The sequence below is a fragment of the Thamnophis sirtalis genome, unplaced genomic scaffold (assembly GCF_051295495.1).
Source record: "Thamnophis sirtalis isolate CommonGarterSnake01/CBP01778 unplaced genomic scaffold, rThaSir2_p1.2 scaffold_1, whole genome shotgun sequence".
NCBI classification, from domain to species: Eukaryota; Metazoa; Chordata; class Lepidosauria; order Squamata; family Natricidae; genus Thamnophis; species Thamnophis sirtalis.
The window spans coordinates 13,914,649-13,933,908 of record NW_028261381.1 but is presented as its reverse complement, the minus strand read 5'-3'; the positions used below and the strand labels follow the sequence as shown (position 1 = coordinate 13,933,908).

The following is a 19,260-nucleotide window of genomic DNA, read 5'->3' as shown; positions in this document are numbered from 1 at the left end:
CAATATAGGTAGTCCTTGACTTACAACAGTTTGTTTTGTAACAGTTCAAAGTTACAGCATCATTGATCCGTGGATCATGTGGTCACCTTCTGCAACCTTCTGATAAGCAAAGTCAATGGGGAAGCCAGATTCACTTAATAACCATGTTACTAGCTTAACAACTGCAGTGATTCATTTAACAACTGTTGCAAGAAAGGTCGTAAAATGGAACCAAATTCATTTAGCAACAGAAGTTTTGCCTCAATTGTAGTTGTAAATTGAGGACACTTGTACAAGGAAGGAGGCATCCTAAAATTAGTATTGTATTACTTGTATTTCTTCCATTCAAAGCTTTTGCACACCTCCGGGCACAATTCAACCATCAACATCACTTTATATCACCATATTTCTTTGATTCCGTACAGAAACTCAGACGCTTTATTCTCTTTCAGCCCACTGACCTTTTATCCTAATGGCATCAATGACTTCTACTTATTCATGGCAGAGTGTACATTTTGCCCCCCATATCACGTAGCCTTTTCCAATGTCAGCAAAACTTACCTTGAAGTTCTTCACCTTCTTCCTTTTCGCTCTGCTTATTACATTCCCATCCCTACTCCCAATTCATGTCATCACACAACTCATGGCTATCCCTTACACAGACAACTCCCTTTAATTTTCACACACAAAAAGAACTTTCCCCCAGCACCAAGGCATTGTTCCCTCTACCTTGAGGATGGCATTGAAAAGACATATTTAACAACTTGTCTAGTAAATAACTAGAACAGGGGTATCAAACTCAAGGTCCACAATGTGGTTGGATATGGCCCGTGGGGCTGTCCTGGAAAATTTAAGGGGCCAGCCCTGTCGCTTCAACCCAGTCTACCCATATCACTTCAGCCCGGTCTACCCAATGCAAAGAGGAAACATTGGCCCAGCGTGGCTTCGGCCCGATCTACCCAATGCAAAGAGGAAACATGCCAACAGTTTGGGAAGTGGCATCAAGCTGGCCACACCCAACAGCCATGCCCAGTGAGTGGCTTCAAGCTGGCCACACCAACCCAGTCAGCCACGCCCGCCTGGTCCCGAGGTCAACCACAGCCCTGATGTGGCTTTCAATGAAATTGAGTTTGATACCCCTGAACTAGAACAATCCACTAGCAACCTTGAAGCTTCTTCCTTTCCATTATCTCCTTGACTAGATGAAGACAAACCTACTGCTATGTTCTAGTTCCCTGCTATTAGTTTACCTTGTAAAATACATTTTTTTTCCAGCCTGTTATGAGATCAATAATGGGTATTTTCCTTCTCTGCTGTTAGAATGGAAACAGAAGCTCTTTTGTAAGCTAATAACCTGCCTGGATTTACAAGGCTTTATCACATATTTGCTAGTTTAACTTACATTATACAATAGTTTATCATTTTGCAGTGAGTAGAACTGCAGATGTCCAGGCTTGCCGTTTAGAACTAAAGCTTTCGTTCTTGGATCAACTATCAAGCCAGTCTTGACATCACTGCCTGAAAAAAAGGAAAAGGGTTTGAAAAAGAATGGCATTTCTTCTTAAAACACAAACACAATTTCAACACCACTACCACCCCTAACCCCAAACATTACACTACGTACCTTTGATTAATCCTTGGATTACTGCAGAAACTTTCAAGTTGCTATGTATGATTACTATCTCTGTGTGTATTGAAAAAAAATAGTTAATAAACATCAGAAATAAGGCTCACCAAAAGTAAAGAAAAGTTATCATCTACAACTGGACAATTCAGAATATTTACTAGATCAGGGCTGTCAAACTCGATTTCATTGAGGGCTGTATCAGGGTTGTGTTTGAACTGGAGGGGGGGGCATGGCCAGCTCGACATCACTCATGTTGGGGGCGCCTGTGGTGGCCTAAGCACTCTGCCACTGAAAACGGCCTCCTGAGCTCCATTTTCGGCTGTGACAGCCTCCTGCAACCCTCTGCCAGTGAAAACGAAGCTCAGGAGGACCATGCATGGCCCTCTCAAGCTCTGTTTTTGCTGGCAGAAGCACCGCGGGCCGATCCTACACTGTTTCCAGGGTGCCCCTATGGGCCAGACCTAAGTACCCCATGGGGCAAATCCAGCCTGCAGGCCTTGAGTTTAACATCTCTGTACTATACAGTACGATACTTCTATTAGGAAAAAGAGCTTGCTTTTGATGGCACTTTAAATCTTGGGGTCATTTCTGTAGTCTTGGAACAGTTTGGTTGAAGCAGCAACCAACAGTACTGTTGAGCAGCTTTGACAGAGGCCAGCAAATCTCTTTCTAGAATAAGGCTTTGAAGTTAACCAAATGCCACCTGACCTCAAAGTAGACCTCTACAATGCAAAGCTATGCCCCCTGACCTCAAAGTAGACCTCTACAATGCAAAGCTATTCTTGAAGGCTGTTCAAAATCAAAATTAATTTAGAATAAGGCAATAGGACCATTTTCTATTGTAAGTCACTCTAAGTAGCTAACTCCCGCCTATACAACAGTGATGGGGTATATGTAGCTACCAGATCTTGATAGGATTTCAAGTTCTAGCTTGTCTAATCAGTACCATAAGTTATGGAAATTGGACTCCAAAATATCCCAAGACCCCCCCCCCCCAATAGCTCCCCATTCCAGAGTTGCAGCAGCCATAATTTTGGGACCAGGTCATGGGGGTTGGGGGGGGGGGGAGCTGCTGTAACTTCGAAGGGTTCTAAGCGACCATTTGAGGTCTGTGATTGGCTAGTGGTTAGAATGCAGTACTGCAGGCTAACTCACTGCTCACTCCAGGAGTTCGATTCTGAACAGCTCAAGGTTGATGCAGCCTTCCATCCTTCCAAGGTCGATAAAATGAGAAGCCAGATTGTTGGGGACAATATGCTGACTCTGTAAACCACTTAGAGAGGGTTGTAAAGCACTGTGAAGCGGCATATAAGTTTCAGTGCTATTGTGTTTATCATAAATGTCACATGTTAAACCAAAACCAATTACAAATCTTCCTGATTTGGTCTTACTGTTATCGGAATGTGAAGTACAAAAAAGAGTTCCATCAGGTGAGACAGAGATGTGCTGTATCGTAGCTCCTAAACGTGGCAAGAATTCCTTTTTAGCATCTGACCCATCTCGCCACTGAACCAGCACTGATTCAATCCCACCACTCAGGAGGCTAGTGCCTGTTGTTCCAAACGAAAGAAATAAATGAGTCAGAAGGCAGATGAATCAATTAACAACCAATAAGAGAATAACTTATAATAACTTACAGTAAGAATAACAAATAAGAAGCCAAGAACAACTGAGCAACGGTTCTTTTTTTCCCAATTTACTCAAGTGATTTAAATTATTTTACATTTATGTCATCTATATCTATATATAAAAATGGCTGTGTGTGTGTGTGTGTGTGCTTGTGTGTGTGTTCCAGCATAACTCTGGAATGCATCAAGCAATTTCAACTTGGTACACAGAAGACTTACCCTCTAGGAAAAAAAAATACTTTGGGGGTAAGATACTCCTAACACCCCTTGAGGTGTGTGTTCTGTTAAGATACAACCTGTTGTGCCGTAAAATGGCTTCTACTGTACATTGTAGTGGAGTTGCCATGGTAACGGCTTCACAGTACTCCACAAGGGGGCTCCCTCTGGTAAGGGGGAAAATCCGACATTAGAAATTACGTTTGGTCTGGACACTTTCCCTGTATAAATAAATACCCGGGCAACGCCGGGTTATTGGCAAGTAGCTAATAATAAAGCCAATGATTGCTTTGGCTGAGTAGTCTGTACAAGTATTTGGATCCTATGAGGATTTAATAACTTGTCATACTAAGTGGAATTAAAAAGGGCTCAGACCACAAACTTGCACAAACTGACTGAGGAATGAACTCAATGAACTGACTCCCTCCACACTGTGCAGCACTGTGTATGATAAAGGTTCTGCTGGAAAGGTGTATAATCATATATATTTTTATCTCTCTGTATATAATAGATCTCACAAACTGAAATTCAACTTCTATAATGCTATAGTTAACATTTACTTTAACAAGGGATTAAGGCTTTTCTTTTAACATAAGAAACAGGATTTTCCAAGCAAAGTCTTACATTTTGCTTACGTTAGCAGAAAAATATGTTCTGCTGCCACACAGCAAAATTCCTCCTGCTTCCTGTTCAAATAAGAAGCCAAGAATAAAATAAACACGCAGGGGCCACCTCAAGTGCTTGGCAAGGTCCAGAATTTTCCAACAGAGAGAGCTGATTTTCCCTCAGCTACTTAGGGAATTGCTCAACCTCCCTGTTTACATACACTGATATAAAACAGGCGTAACCATTTTATTACCTGGCTATTAATCAATCTGTAACCATGATTTACAAACTCTGTTTTTGCTGTTGGAACCATTTCTAAACCCTTTGATAGATTTACAGATATTCCTCGACTTATGACCACATTGAAGCCCAACATTTCTGTTACTAAGTGAGGCATTCGTCAAGTGAGTTTTGCCCCATGTTACGATCTTTCTTGCCAGTGATGGCAAGTGAATCTCTGCAGTTGTTAGCTCAGTAACCAGGTTGTTAAGTGAGTCTGGTTCCCCCCATTGAATTTGTTTGTCAGAATGTCGCAAAAGGGGATCACATGACCTCAGGACATTGTGATCGTCATAAATATGGGTCAGTTGCTAAGCGTCTGAATTTTGATCACATGACCATTGGGAATACTGCTATTGTTGTAAGTGTGAAAAACAGTCATGTCACTTTTCCATCGTTGGAAATTTGAACGGTCGCTATGTGAATGGTTATTATCCAAGGACTACCTGTATTTAGTATAGCAAACTGCTTTTCTTGTAGGAATACTTGATGCCTTTGTAGCACATTTTCAGCTGTCTGCATATTTATGGACCATTACAATATGTGTGCTTCAAAGATTGGTAGCATACAAGATACTTCAAAATATTCTCTCTTAAAACTGGACTTTCATAACTCAGGAAATTTTACCTTCTACAGAGAAAGCAAGATCGATAACTTCATTGTGATGCCAGTGCATTGTGGAAAATGTATATTCTCGCTTATGATTAAAATTTCTCCTATAGGAATAAAAAAAAAACCAGAGTTTGCAATCAACTTCTCAAGAGTTTAAAAGGAGCTATTGTACAAATCACTTTGGTCAAGTGTTAAATCAACCTTCCCCAAATCCAGTGGTGTGAATTTCTTTCTCTAGCCAGCCAGTGTGGTTAATATAGAGAACTGAAGACACTGAAGTCTGCACATCCAAAGACATTTTCGCTGAAGGCATCAGTGCTAAATATTTTGGATTCGTAAGCTTGCAAAATAAGAATATTTACTTCCCTTATATTATGCCTAGGCCCTACCAAAGAAAATGTAGGTGAAAACACATGTGCATCACTTGCCTGGCTGTAAACTAATGCAAAAGGATAATTAATAAGCATTACTCAAGCCCAAAGCCTTTACGTTTGACTAAGAGAAGAGTAAAGGTTTCCCTCGCATATATGTGCTAGTCGTTCCCGACTCTCGGGGGCGGTGCTCATCTCCGTTTCAAAGCCGAAGAGCCAGCGTTGTCCAAAGACGTCTCCGTAGTCATGTGGCTGGCATGACTAAACGCTGAAGGCACACAGAACACTGTTACCTTCCCACCGAAAGTGGTCCCTATTTTTCTACTTGCATTTTTATGTGCTTTTGAACTGCCAGGTTGGTAGAAGCTGGGACGAATAACGGGGGCTTACTCCATTATGGGGCACTAGGGATTCGAACTGCCAAACTGCCGACCTTTCTCATCGACAAACTCAGCATCTTAGCCACTGAGCCACTGTGTCCCCTATAGAGAGGAGTCCCAAAGACAGCAAGCCTCAATTTATACCATGGCCAAAAAAAAAGTTGGGAACCACTGATCTATACTTTTTTTACTATCCCATCCCAGTGAACTTTGTGGGTTCAAAGGCACTGTTGCAAATAAATGTGCTAGAACATGGTGCCTTGCAGCAAGCATACAAGCCTTCTATTTCATTCTCAAATTAGTATTTCAAATAAAGTGTGGAGCCCAAGGTACAATGAAATGTTTTTCTCTTTTTCAATGTTGTCAATAACTATTTGATTTTTTTCCCTTTACATATAGAAAACTGGATTAAGAACCGAAAACCTCCTACTGTCATTCATTGATTTATCAAGAGTAGATAGTTTAGTGTTGTGGCCCAGCAGGAGCCATTGGAGCTGCCACCAGACTCCGACAGCGAGGGACCCTATGAGTCGGCTCTGGAGGATGTGGAGGACCCTGGACAGGGTTCCGACTCCGAGCAGAGCGCAGAGAGGCTGGTTGGCTACCAGGAAGCGCCTGAGCATTGGAGCAGTGGGGAGGAGCCAAGGGAGTTGTTCCTGGATGCCCAGCACCAAAGAGCTGATAGGCGTAAGGAACAGTTGTGCAGTTACAGGAGATAATTGTACTCAGCTGGTGGTAATAAGGCTCCTCTCAAGACTATAAGAGGACTGCTTGTGCACTTGCCCTGTTGCAGGAGTCAACGCATTGACTAAAAGTTGGAGAACTTTTATGGCTAGCTTGGCAGGCTGGATTGCTGCCAAGGCTTGTCTGTGCTGGATTGCTGCCAAGACTTGTCTGTGCTGGTTTGCTGCCAAGGACCTGTCTGTCTGCTAATAAATTCCTTAAAGTAACTTTGGCTGGCGTGCTTTGGTGTGGGACGAGGGGGGTCAGAACAGCTTTGTATATGTACCGTGTTTCCCCGAAAATAAGACAGGGTCTTATTTTCTTTTGACCCCCGAAATAAGCACTTAGCCTTATTTTCAGGGAGGTCTTATTATTTTTGAGGTGCAGGAGGCAGCGAACGTTGTCAACTCATGGCTGCTGCTATGTTGCAATATTTTTGGAGAGGGCTTATTTTCAGGGGCGGGCTTATTTTAGAGTATTCACTCAAAAGCCCGATTGGGCTTATTATCTGGGGAGGTCTTATTTTTAGAAAAACGGGGTATTTTTTGTCATTAGCCCGAAGAATGACCGGAAGGCAAATCCCATCCCTTAAGATAAAATAGCTTTAGCTATAATATCCCTGCAAATCTGTATTATTTGCCCGAAGACTGTCCTCTAATTGTGAAAGCCTTCACCGTTGAAAAAAATTCTTTCTCCTTATGTTCTGAATGCCATATTATTAATCCATATTCCCATGAAGGGTAACCATGACCTCTGATTAAAATTTAGGAATTTTAATACATTTAAGCTACCACCAGAGGAAATATCTGCAACAAAACTCTTCCAAGAATGAGCACTGTGCTGGTTATTGTCAAGGCTCATTGGCTTAAAGGTTTTTAATTTCTCTGTACAACCCGGTCAGTGATGTGGTATTTCAAGGTGGGCATGACAGTATTAGCAATTTTATTTTTCATCTTGTGATCTGTAATGGATTGAATTCTCCCTCCAATCTCTAGAGTGAGATTTTTCTTATTATTTTGTAATAAATCATTGCCATCTTGCAATCTGCGTGGAACATATCCTCATCTGGAATTCGTCAATTCATTTGAAAACAGCTTTTTATCAAGCTCTAAAGCAGGCATGCCCAACCTGCAGACTGCAAACAGCCCTGGACAACTAGTAATGCAGCCCCACAAGATTGAAAAGGAGGTTTGTTATGTATATACATTAACTACACGTGGTTGGTGATAGGGACGTGGTGGCGCAGTGGCTAAGACACTGAGCTTGTTGATCAGAAAGGTCAGCCGTTCGAATCCCTAGCGCCACGTAACAGAGTGAGCTCCCGTTACTTGTCCCAGCTTCTACCAACCTAGCAGTTTGAAAGCACGTAAACAAAAATACAAGTAGAAAAATAGGAACCACTTTTGGTGGGAAGGTAACAGCATTCCGTGCGCCTTTGGCGTTTAGTCATGCCGGCCACATGATCACGGAGATGTCTTCGGGCAGCACTGGCTCTTCGGCTTTGAAATGGAGATGAGCACCACTCCCAACGACTAACACATATATGCAAGGGGAACCTTTACCTTTACCTAAACCACCTGCAGACTGCAAACAGCCCTGGACAACTTAGTAATGCAACCCCACAAGATCATAAAGGTTTGTTATGTATATACATTAACTATGTATGGTTTGTATGCAGCCCAAGACAATTCTTCTTCACTCAATGAAGCCCAGTCAAGCCAAAATGTTGGACTCCCTTGATCTAGACCAGTGGTAGTCAACCTGGTCCCTACCGCCCACTAATGGGCGTTCCAGCTTTCCTGGTGGGCGGTAGGAGTTTGCTGTAACTCTGCTTTATAAATTTTATACAATAAAGTTACTTCCCCCTACTTTATAAATCACCATTACTGTGGAACCGGTGGGCGGTTCGAAAATTTTACTACTAACAAAAGTGGGCGGTAGGTATAAAAAGGTTGACTACCCCTGATCTAGACAGTACAGTTTTGCCATACACTTAGGTATACTGGTGACAAGAGGTTTATGCTCAGCCCTTACACTCTTCAGGAAATATGTGCTTAGAAACAGCTGCCAATCCCAAGAATAACAAACGCTTGCCTCACCAAAGACGAATTTTGCCATCTTTGTGTCCGCTTGCTATGCAGTCTTCCTTTGGGTGACAGGCTATACAGGTGAAATGGCTGGTTGAAGCATTCCTAAGATTTTTACCTATAGAGAAGCTTCAAAAAGAAGGCGATATAGTTAGTGAGTGCAGCTGCTAAGCAGAATTATCCAAGAAATTAACAAAATTAAAACGCTAACTGCAAGAGCCACCTTCTCACAAGAATGCAGCACACATAACAACACAGAGACTGCAACATCCTCTATATGAGATTACCCTTTGAAGGCTACTGAAAAACTGAAACTGATTCAGAATATTTCTGCAGTCTCGGTATCTAATTTGGCATCCATTTCATTTGTTCGGTATTCAGCAGTCTCTCAACCTAATTCTTCAATAATTTTATGTCTAAAAAGTTTGGGAAGCGGGAATGAATTCTACGGAGACAAGCATAGATATTTTTTAAAAATTTCTCCTTTAATCTGTTTTCCTTTCTCTTTCACTGCCGTCACTGCATAGGATCAACTCCAGTAATTGAATGAGTTGGGGATTCTGGGACTTTTCAGGATGGAGTTTGAAAGATACTTGGCCTTTCCACATCTTTCTCTTCTAATAACAAATTCTTGGAAGCCAAAATAGAAAATGTTTAATCAATATCCACATAAACCTTTAAAGTCTGGGTCAACCACAATAGATGCGTTTTTCAAACAACGAATTGCAAGTTGTTATTTAAAACAAGTCATAACAACAACTTGCAACAGGGCAAGATGGGGTGGCGTAAATAAATGAACTCAAATTTGAAAAGAGGATGCATTTTGATCCCCAAATTTTAGTTTTATTTAAAAGTTTTATATAGATGGATATCTTATGAATCGCAATCTGGTTTCCAGCACACACATGCACACTCGCCAGCTGGTCTTCGCAGGCACAAGAACACTGGAAAACGCCCCAAAAGCACCGGAAAACAACTCAAAAAAGGCCAGAAAATGGTCCTGAAAACAGCCAAAAAAAGAGCCAAAAAATGTATGTGTGCCCGGTTCCACCACAAAACCGCGGTAGACAAAAGCGCGGTCGACGAAAGCGCGTATGTGACGTCATCACAGCGCGATGAAAAAGATCGAAAAATGTAAAAAGCGAAAACCTTACCCTAACCCCCCCAAACCTAACCCTAAACCTAACCCTAAACCTAACCCTAAACCTAACGAAAAACCTAACGCTAACCCTTAACCTAACGCTAAACGTAACGCTAACGCTCTAAACCTAACCCTAACCCTTAACCTAACCCTAAACCTAACCCTTACCTTTATGTGAATCGGCTTGCTGTAATTTAATTTTTATTTCAATTTTTCGATCTTTTTCGTCGCGCTGTGATGACGTCACATACGCGCTTTCGTCGACCGCGCTTTTGTGGAACGCGGTTTTGACGGGTCACGTGTGGGCCCTGGCCAGTTTGTCTTCATGGGCGCTGGAGCAGAGGTGGGTTCCTACCAGTTCGCATCTATTCGGTAGAACCGGGTCGTCAAATCTACCGAACTGGTTAGAAGAGGTTCCACCAGTGGACCCGGAAAGCAGGCCACACCTACAGAAGAGGTTCCAAAAAATTTTGAAACCCACCACTGGTCCTTGGATATGATTATTCTACACTATCATGCTCATATTTATAAAACTCAGTGCCTCTGTGAAAGGTAAGGATGACTACTGCGTTTGTGGTGCAATCAGAACATTGCGTGTGTTGAAGTTGTTTTAACGCAAACCAAAGATGCCTTTTAAAAAACAAGTTTACATCATATTCTTATGCATGCCAGGGCTGTGTGTGAGGTAATTTAAGGTGGCTCTGACAAGTGTCGTCGGCATCTTTATATCTGGTCACATGGGTGGCAAGCCACTCCCACAAGGGAGGCCACACCCACAGAGTAGGTTCGAACAATTTTTGAAACCCACCTGAAAACGGCCTGAAAAACAGCCTGAAAATGGTCTGAAAAATGGCCCAAAACAGCCCCAAACAGGCAAGCACCCACTGGCCAGCTGCCTTTGGATTTCCGGCTCTCTGGCGCACGCAAATGCATGTGCATGCACGAGCATTCTGGTTTGGGTACTCAGTGCCAAAAAGGTTCGCCATCACTGTCCTATTGCAGAATAAGGCTTCCTAGGTTTTCACAAGGTCAGCAGGAGAGTGGCCTTCCAAAAGGACCGTGTCAAGAAGGGACACCCCCTAGGTCCCACTGAGCAGAAATATTCAAGGGAAAGAATCTGGACTATGTTCACCCTATCCAACTTGCTGGAACAGGCAAAAGTCCTCCCAGAGAGGTGGTCCCACAACAGTGGTGGGTTTCAAAAATTGTTCAAACCTACTGTGGGTGTGGCCTCCTTTGTGGGAGTGGCTTGCTGCCCATGTGACCGGATGGGAGTGGCTTGCCACCCATGTGACTGGATATGAAGATGCCGACAACAATTGTCAGAACCACCTTAAATTACCTCACATACAGCACTGGCATGCATAAGAATATGATGTAAACTTGTTTTTTAAAAGGCATCTTTGGTTTGCGTTAAAACAACTTCAACACACGAAATGTTCTGATTGCGCCACAAACGCAGTAGTCATCCTTACCTTTCACAGAGGCACTGAGTTTTATAAATATGAGCATGATAGTGTAGAATAATCATATCCAAGGACCAGTGGTGGGTTTCAAAAAAATTTGGAACCTCTTCTGTAGGTGTGGCCTACTTTCCGGGTCCACTGGTGGAACCTCTTCTAACCGGTTCAGTAGATTTGACGAAACGGTTCTACCGAATAGGTGCGAACTGGTAGGAACCAACCTCTGTCCCACAAGTATCCTGCCCCTTGTCATTCATGGCTTTAAAGATGAAGTCAGAAACTTCAAAAAAGCACAGGTTGATAGATGGAAGAGTATAATTTAAAACTAGCTAAACTTAGTTAAATTTAGTGACAATAGGTATAGTTAAATAAAAATTGGTAATGATAGTAATGTATACAATGTTGAGCTGCTTTGATAAGTAATAATTGGATGTGAATATTGAATGTTACCCATGAAGGGAAGGTTAGAAATACTTTTGGACTCTATGTAAAGTCATTAATAACAATAACAATAAAAAAGAACAAAATTAGACACAGGTAAGTTTTAATTATTAGGGGGGAAATGTTATGATATAGGATATAGTTAAATAAAGAAAGGATAATGATAATAAATTATATACATGCTATGAGCATAATATAAGGGAATTGGATGTAAATGGTAAACAGGGATTTGGAAAGGAGGATTAGGAAATTTTGGTATTAAATATTATGGATGTTTAGCTAGAATAGGATATGAGGATTTAATGTTAATGGAGGATTTTATAAATAAGTAAATGAAATGCCAGTATGTGGTTATGTATTAAATCTTGGTATAATGTTGAAAGCCTTTTGTAACCAACTGATACACTTTCTACAGTATGTAAAGAAGGAGGATTTGTATGTTTGTTTTGATATATATATATATATATATATATATATATATATATATATATATATATATATATATATATATATATATATATATATATATATATATATATATATATATATATATATGTTTTATTTGTGCTGTTGCCTTTGTACATACATACATACATATTTTTAAAAAAGCACTTTCATTATTGGTTTATAAATGGTTTTTATTTGCAGTAGCCAAACGTCCTTTCAGAAAATCAATTAACTGGTTAAACCCAAACTGGATATTCTTTTTTTTTTTTAATCAAATTAACTGATTCATCTCTCGACATCCACATTGGTAAAAGAGGAAATAAAGAAGAATAACTGATCGACATATTGCCTTGGATATCACACGGTAGTCAACTTACACTTTTAATTCTCACCTGTAAGTCTTATTCTTCTTGAAGAAACAAACAACAAGGCAAAGCTTCCAGACTGATACTACATATTCACCCTGTCATAATGAAAATATAGTTGGAAACTTCAACCAGCTTCAACTTAAGTCTTACTTTGCTTAAGCAATTTGTTGAATATATCACCTTAAGTTGCAAACCAGGGCTTTAGAATATATGGGTGCGTGCATAAATTACAATAAGCCAAAATCAAGGAAAAAAATATAACTTGGTGCAACGTATGAACCTCGATTTCCTTTTTGACAAGATCTTAAATCTTTAAGTCAACATTTCTGTCAAAATCAAAACATTTATTTGATTACAAAAATAATTAGAAGAGTTGTGCATGTGATAACAAATAGGGGACTCCAAGAGAAACCCATTAATTTAAAGCAACCCAAAAAAAGGTGAACTCATGCACTGGTAGGCGATCTGGTGCCTCGCACATATTTTGCATCAGCCTCAGTCATTATGACACATGACAATGGATTGTAGAAGTTGTAGAAAAAGACATCTGAAAATCATTAGGCTGCCCATTCCCTTGTTAAAAACACCAAGAAATTACATGTTTGATTATGTGACCCAGCTGTCACTGAAATGAACCGTTTCCACATCACGAACTGGATGGAGAGCATTCAGTGAAGCCTCCTGAAGGCTCCGGAGGGTGAAAAACAGCCCTACAGACAAACCGAAAGTCACAGTTCCCTAATTTCTGGGTTGACCATAGGCCTGTTTTTCACCCTCCGGAGGCTTCAGGGAAGCTCCTGAAGTCTCCGGAGGACCTCCGAGGAGGGCAGGGGAGGCTGTTTTTGCCTTCCCCAGGCTCCTAGAAAGCCTCCGGAGCCTGGGTAGGGCGAAAACAGAGTGCCAAAAGCGGGAGGGTGCATGTGCATCCGTGCTGGGGTCATGCACATAGCATTATGGAGCCAAGGTGGCGTAGTGGTTAGGGTGCAGTACTGCAGGCCACTTCAGCTGACTGCTATCTGCAGTTCGGCAGTTCACATCTCACCGGCTCAGGGTTGACTCAGCCCTCCATCCTTCTGAGGTGGGTAAAATGAGGACCCGGATTGTTGTTGGGGGCAATATGCTGACTCTGTAAACCGCTTAGAGAGGGCTGAAAGCCCTATGAAGCGGTATATAAGTCTAACTGCTATTGCTATTGCTATGCATGACCCCCCCCCTGCCTTCCCCCCGCTTTTGGCACGCGATCCAAAAAATGTTAGCCATCACTGATCAAAAAATTTTGTTTTAAAAAAAATATTTTTAATTTTTGATCATTTAATCATCAAAAAAAAAAAGGCAGCACAAATTTGGGGAAAGAGTGGAATGACTGATGGTGTCCTCCCATCAGTGACAGCAGAGGGGATTGCCAAGTCCCTATCCCATCCCCACAGGATCAGCCATTTTTGCTACAGCTTAAGAGTAAAGAAAGTATACATACATCTCTTCCAAATGCAGTACATTTGGGTGACTGGCTTACATCATCTAAAACCATTTCTAGGCCATTGGCTTCCACTTCTTGATTAGGTGTTTTTGGAAGTTTCACAGTCATGAGCTGAAACTTATCTGGTGAAAGAAATATTTCTTATTAATAAATTGGTGCATATATAATATTGAATCAAAATTAAACAGCATTTTATGACTTGGTACAATGCATAAATCAGGCTACTTTTTCCCATGCCTTGAATTATAGAACACGTTCATTGAACTCACAAGATAATTTTTTTTCGTAACCCGCCTTCCCCATCTCCAAATTCTCTCTGGAGAGATAAAGAATTGGAGCTAAATCTAGAAAAATCTACTTTGGTTTCCGTTTTGGGATAAACTCATGATGCTTCTTCACTTCATCTGTCAATATGCTGACTCTGACTCTGTAAACCGCTTAGAGAGGGCTGAACGCCCTATGAAGCGGTATATAAGTCTAACTGCTATTGCTATTGGAAGGCAGTCAACATTACCCTAACCATAAACGCTTATCAACCAGTTCACAAACAGGTCTTCAAGTTCCAAGAGCCATATGATTATATTATTCTAATTCTCCCAGAAGAATGACATTGTCATAGGTTGCCTTTTAGGTCACTGATTTACAAAAACCTACATCACAATAAAACTATTAGCATTCCATGAACCGCAGTATTTCACATTGTTTTTGCAAATGGTATAGAACAAGTCTAAAAGGTAAAGGTTCCCCCACACATGCATGGTAGTCGTTTCCAGCTCTAGGGGATGGTGCTCATCTCAGTTTCTAAGCCGAGGAGCCAGTGCTGTCCAAAGACCTCTCTGTGGTCATGTGGCTGGCATGACTAAACGCCAAAGGCTCACGGAGTGCTACTTCATGGTTCTTATTTTTCTACTTGCATTTTTACATGCTTTCAAACTGCTAGATTGGCAGATGCTGGGACAAGCAATGGGAGCTCAGTCCATTATGCGGCTCTAGGGGTTCGAACCGTTGAACTGCCAACCTTTCTGATCAACAAGCTCAGCGTCTTAGCCACTGAGCCACCGTGTCCCTCATAGAACAAGTATACATCTGTCAAATACAAATTAACAATCCTAAAATAGAGAGGGGAGAATAACCTTAAAATAAAGTAAATAATTCTGAGACTGTAGGAGCTTATGCATGCCTACTTTTATTTTTCATAATAAAAGGCAGAGTATCCCAAGCAGTGAATTGTTTTACCCCAAACTTCCATTCTTTAACCAAAGTTTTAAAGAGATTCATGAGAACATTAGATCTACGGAAGAAAAAGGACATGGGTTATATAACGTACCTGATTTTTCATCGTTTTGCTTTGAAATGATGATAAATGCAGAATTCTCAGAACTTGCAAGGGTGTAAAATGCAAAGAGCTTAGACCCAACAACAAATGTCTGGAAGGAAAGAACAAAGCAACACAAAATCTCTATTACATTTCAGCCAATCTCAAGGTGAAATCCTGGCAAGAAATATAATTTGTCCTAAGTTCCAAGCAGCTTCTTAAAGCAAAACAAGAAAAAATACCCCCTGCCCCAAATTCCAAAAGTGTTTGTTCTTTTGGTTTGACTTGATTAAAACATAGTTGCTCTTATGCCCAACAACTGAACGTGTTCCTAATTATATTAAAATCTTTCTAAGATTGTTACACACATTATTCAAACTGATTATTTCTTTTCATTATTAAGCAGCCTAAAGCTCACGTGATGAAAATGGATAACCCTTCCACCCGAATTATTTTTTAAAAATACATAAATCTGCAAAATTACAGGTAGTCCTCAGTTAACAGCCATTGGGCCTGGAATTTCTGTAACTAAACAATGTAGTCGTAAATGTTATGACATGTGACCCACGTTGCTTTGCAATGTTCTGGCACTTCCTCGTTGCTGTCATTAAGCAAATCACTATGGGTCATTAAATGAGGACATCACGTGGTCATCATTTGCCACCTCCTGCCAGTTTCCCTATTGACATTGCTAGTAGAAAATCAACAAAAAAGCCCGTGGAGGTTGCTGAACAAATGGTCATTTAGGGACAACCAGTGTATCAGAACAAACTGAAATTATAATAGACTATATATTAAGAAACTTCTGTTCACATCCTGGCCTTGTGCATAACAAGGTACATTGTACTTGCTACATATAGTAAGTAGAGAAAACCTATTTATTCCATTTATTCCACTGTCAAATGTACAGGAATTGCTATAGCTGTAAACAGCGACAGTAAAACATTTTTTTAAAAGCCCTAAAATATCCACAGTAGTCAACTTAATACTAACAAAAATTACTCCAAGAAAATAGTAATAATAACAATCATACTGAACAATCATAACCAAATATAATACAATATACTATTTTTCCTAGTCTTATAAGCCAGTCCAATCACTTGGGGAACATAAAACTTGGCATCTGTACATCAGGTTAAAACAGTAATGAGATAATAAAATAAAAATAATACCTGCTAATATGAACGTATATCCAAATATATAAATTTGACAACATTAATGACATTAAGCAATACTTCAATATTGGAAAGAAAATCCACATCATCTCAAATCCCCCAGATCTCCTAAATGGCCAGGTTTTCATGTCTTTCACAATCATTGGGAGCCATTTGAATTTCTGGATAAATTTTGTTTGCTATTTTGAATGATGTCTTGGATCACATTTCATGTGCAGTAAATGATTTACATTAACTAACATATGAGATGCCTAAAAGCATCAGATTATAACTACACCAACATACAAAAATCACAGCCAAAATCATCCACTATACATAATGCATATTACTTAATTTAATTGCTGAATTCAAAATAATATTTCTGGCTTCATTAGGTACAAATCTAATTACAAATTTATGGTTTGATATCTTTGTGAGCATAAATTATGAAAATGCTATATAAAAGATTAAAGGAAAAGAAAACTGAACAAACCTTGATAAGAATTCCATCCATAAAATCCCAGAGTTTAATAGTGCCATCTAGAGACCATGAATAAAGCTAGTAAGAGGGGGAAAAGAAGTGATTTGTAAGTTTCAATTTTGATACATATAGAAAAAATGTTGAGTTTCAGTACTCTTAATGGTTCCTGCTTTATTTATGACATTATAGTATATGGTATTTTAATATATTTGGTAAAATCATTCATTTAACTAAAAATCATGTGCACATATTTATTCCTGGTCCCTGTCAAAACATAGGCTCATAAAGAGCCGAGGTGGCGCAGTGGTTAGGGTGCAGTACTGCAGCCACTTCAGCTGACTGCTAATTCTGCAGCTCGGCGGTTCAAATCTCACCGGCTCAGGGTTGACTCAGCCTTCCATCCTTCCGAGGTGGGTAAAATGAGGACCCAGATTGTGGAGGCAATATGCCGATTCTGTAAACCGCTTAGAGAGGGCTGAAAGCCCTATGAAGCGGTATATAAGTCTAACTGCTATTGCTATTGCTAGCATGAACATAGAAGTTTTTTAAAAATTATAATAAAAACTTGCCTGAAACCCAGTAACAATTAAACCCAACCAACATGATAGAATTTGAAGGACCATTTTAGGTCCCACGGATACATACAAACTTCAAGTGTCCTTATCTACCAAGATACCCAAGATACACTGAGTGGGTACAACAGATGCAAAAGGTACTTCTGAGCCTAACCAATTCTCTTTTCCATATAAGGATAGAGTTGAGAAGCAGCATTTATTCCTGAAGCCCTTTCAGTCCTAACTGAATGCCCAATAATCAGAGATAATGGAAATTGAGATCCAATAAATCTAGAAAGCAAATGCTTCCCTAATTTGCTTTAAACTACGCAGGCATCAAATGATATGGAACTTTTAAGCTGTACAAGAAACTAGTAAATCAATGCTGCTGGCTCAGAAGAGAAGTGTCAAACTCAAATCATGCTACACTTGGACAGATATATGCCCAGCAATTTGATCCAGAAGTAAGCACAGCTTTCTAGACAGTGAAAAGTAAAAACCATACACAGCCTTCACAAGTTTAGAGTGATAGCTAATCCAATTTTCAATCATAAAATCTTTATATGCTCCTCTACCCCAATGATGTGTGAATGAAATGACATGCAAGACTTAAGTTAAAAATGATAACCTGTAAATGATTTTGAGGGTTCAACTGGATTCCTGTCACTAGATTGCTGTGACCTTGTAGGATATGTAGACATTCTTCTGTAAGCGTACTGTAGACTTTAATGTAGTCACCTGAAGCACATAGGAGATACCTGTAAATGATTTTTTAAAAAGTTAATGTTAAAGGGATCTACGTAATTCTAACAACATATGTATGTTAACTAGAATCAGAAAACATGATTCCTCAGATCTTTAATATTAAACCTAAAAGCTAAAATAAAAAGTGGTCAAAATCCACTAAGCTATGTGATTTATCCACTAAATCTCTGTGCTAACCCAGGGTGTTCAAAAGCAGATATGGGATAATGTTTTTTCAATAAATATGAAGCGATAACACACTTATTAAGATCCATATACGTGCATCATTTTACATTTCACATCCATATGGAACATAGACCCACCACCAGAAATTTACAAGCCACAATCCCAGAGAAATGTCTACAAGAAAAAAAAAAAGGGATACACCTCTATTTTTACATGGCTTAAACATACTGATCTGAGAACTAAATCTAGACTCTCTATTCAGAAAGACTAAAGATTACAGCAAGAATCATTAAGAGGGAAGTCGCATTCTAAATACAGATCCTATGGCACTTTCCCCATTTTAAGTGACATTACGGACTGCAAATTCATCTAAAGTAATTTTTTTGGAGTAAACTTTTGGAGCTCGAAAGCAGTTGCTTAAGATATTGACAGCCTAACCCAGAAAAAAAACCATCACCACTACAATTAGGTGAATATCCTCGCTTATATAACTTCAACTTATTTCTCAGTGCACAATATATGTACAACGAGGTTGATTGAGCTCCGCGTCTACCGATGCATCAGTGCAAGCGTTTTATCTACAAGTGCATTGCACACGCGCGAAGTACATGTCAATGAAATCAACGCCGTCCTCCTTGCAATTGCAGCTTTCCCGCGTAATGGAAGCTCGCCGCCGGAGAGAAAAGAAAAGCGCTTTCAACTCTCCAATTCTACTAACTTCGAATCTGCAGAAAACACCGCGCGGCTCCCGCTCAGCCAGCTCCCCCCGCAGCGAACCACGCGGAGCTCCTCGCGGGCCACCATTTTTCCCACATGAGCCAACCTCCAACCTCCGTGCCCCTCCCCTCCGGGAAATCCAGGAAGGAACAATCACTTCTCTAGCCGAAGTATTTCCTGGAGCTCTATGGTACTGGGTCATCTTTTCCTATAAAAGGAAGTAAAAAAAGGGGGGGGGGTTCCGTTTTCTTGCTTTCGCGTTTT

At 40.2% G+C, this 19,260-nt stretch overlaps 1 protein-coding gene across 2 annotated transcripts in view; it reads right to left on the bottom strand.

Annotated features, from left to right (window-relative positions):
- Positions 1–19,118, bottom strand: part of WDR75 (WD repeat domain 75) — a 35,332-nt gene extending 16,214 nt beyond the window's left edge. For both annotated transcript variants that reach the window (XM_087707958.1, XM_087707965.1), the window contains exons 1-11: positions 18,998–19,118; positions 17,978–18,107; positions 16,808–16,873; positions 15,173–15,272; positions 13,843–13,967; positions 12,393–12,463; positions 8,521–8,637; positions 4,963–5,051; positions 2,998–3,156; positions 1,604–1,663; positions 1,382–1,497 (exon numbers count right to left, since the gene is read on the bottom strand). In XM_087707958.1, coding sequence (XP_087564084.1) covers positions 1,382–1,497; positions 1,604–1,663; positions 2,998–3,156; positions 4,963–5,051; positions 8,521–8,637; positions 12,393–12,463; positions 13,843–13,967; positions 15,173–15,272; positions 16,808–16,873; positions 17,978–18,107; positions 18,998–19,083 — 1,119 coding nt within the window. In that variant the 5' untranslated portion in view covers positions 19,084–19,118. The remainder of the gene's footprint in view (positions 1–1,381; positions 1,498–1,603; positions 1,664–2,997; positions 3,157–4,962; positions 5,052–8,520; positions 8,638–12,392; positions 12,464–13,842; positions 13,968–15,172; positions 15,273–16,807; positions 16,874–17,977; positions 18,108–18,997) is intronic.
- Positions 19,119–19,260: the final 142 nt, after the last annotated feature.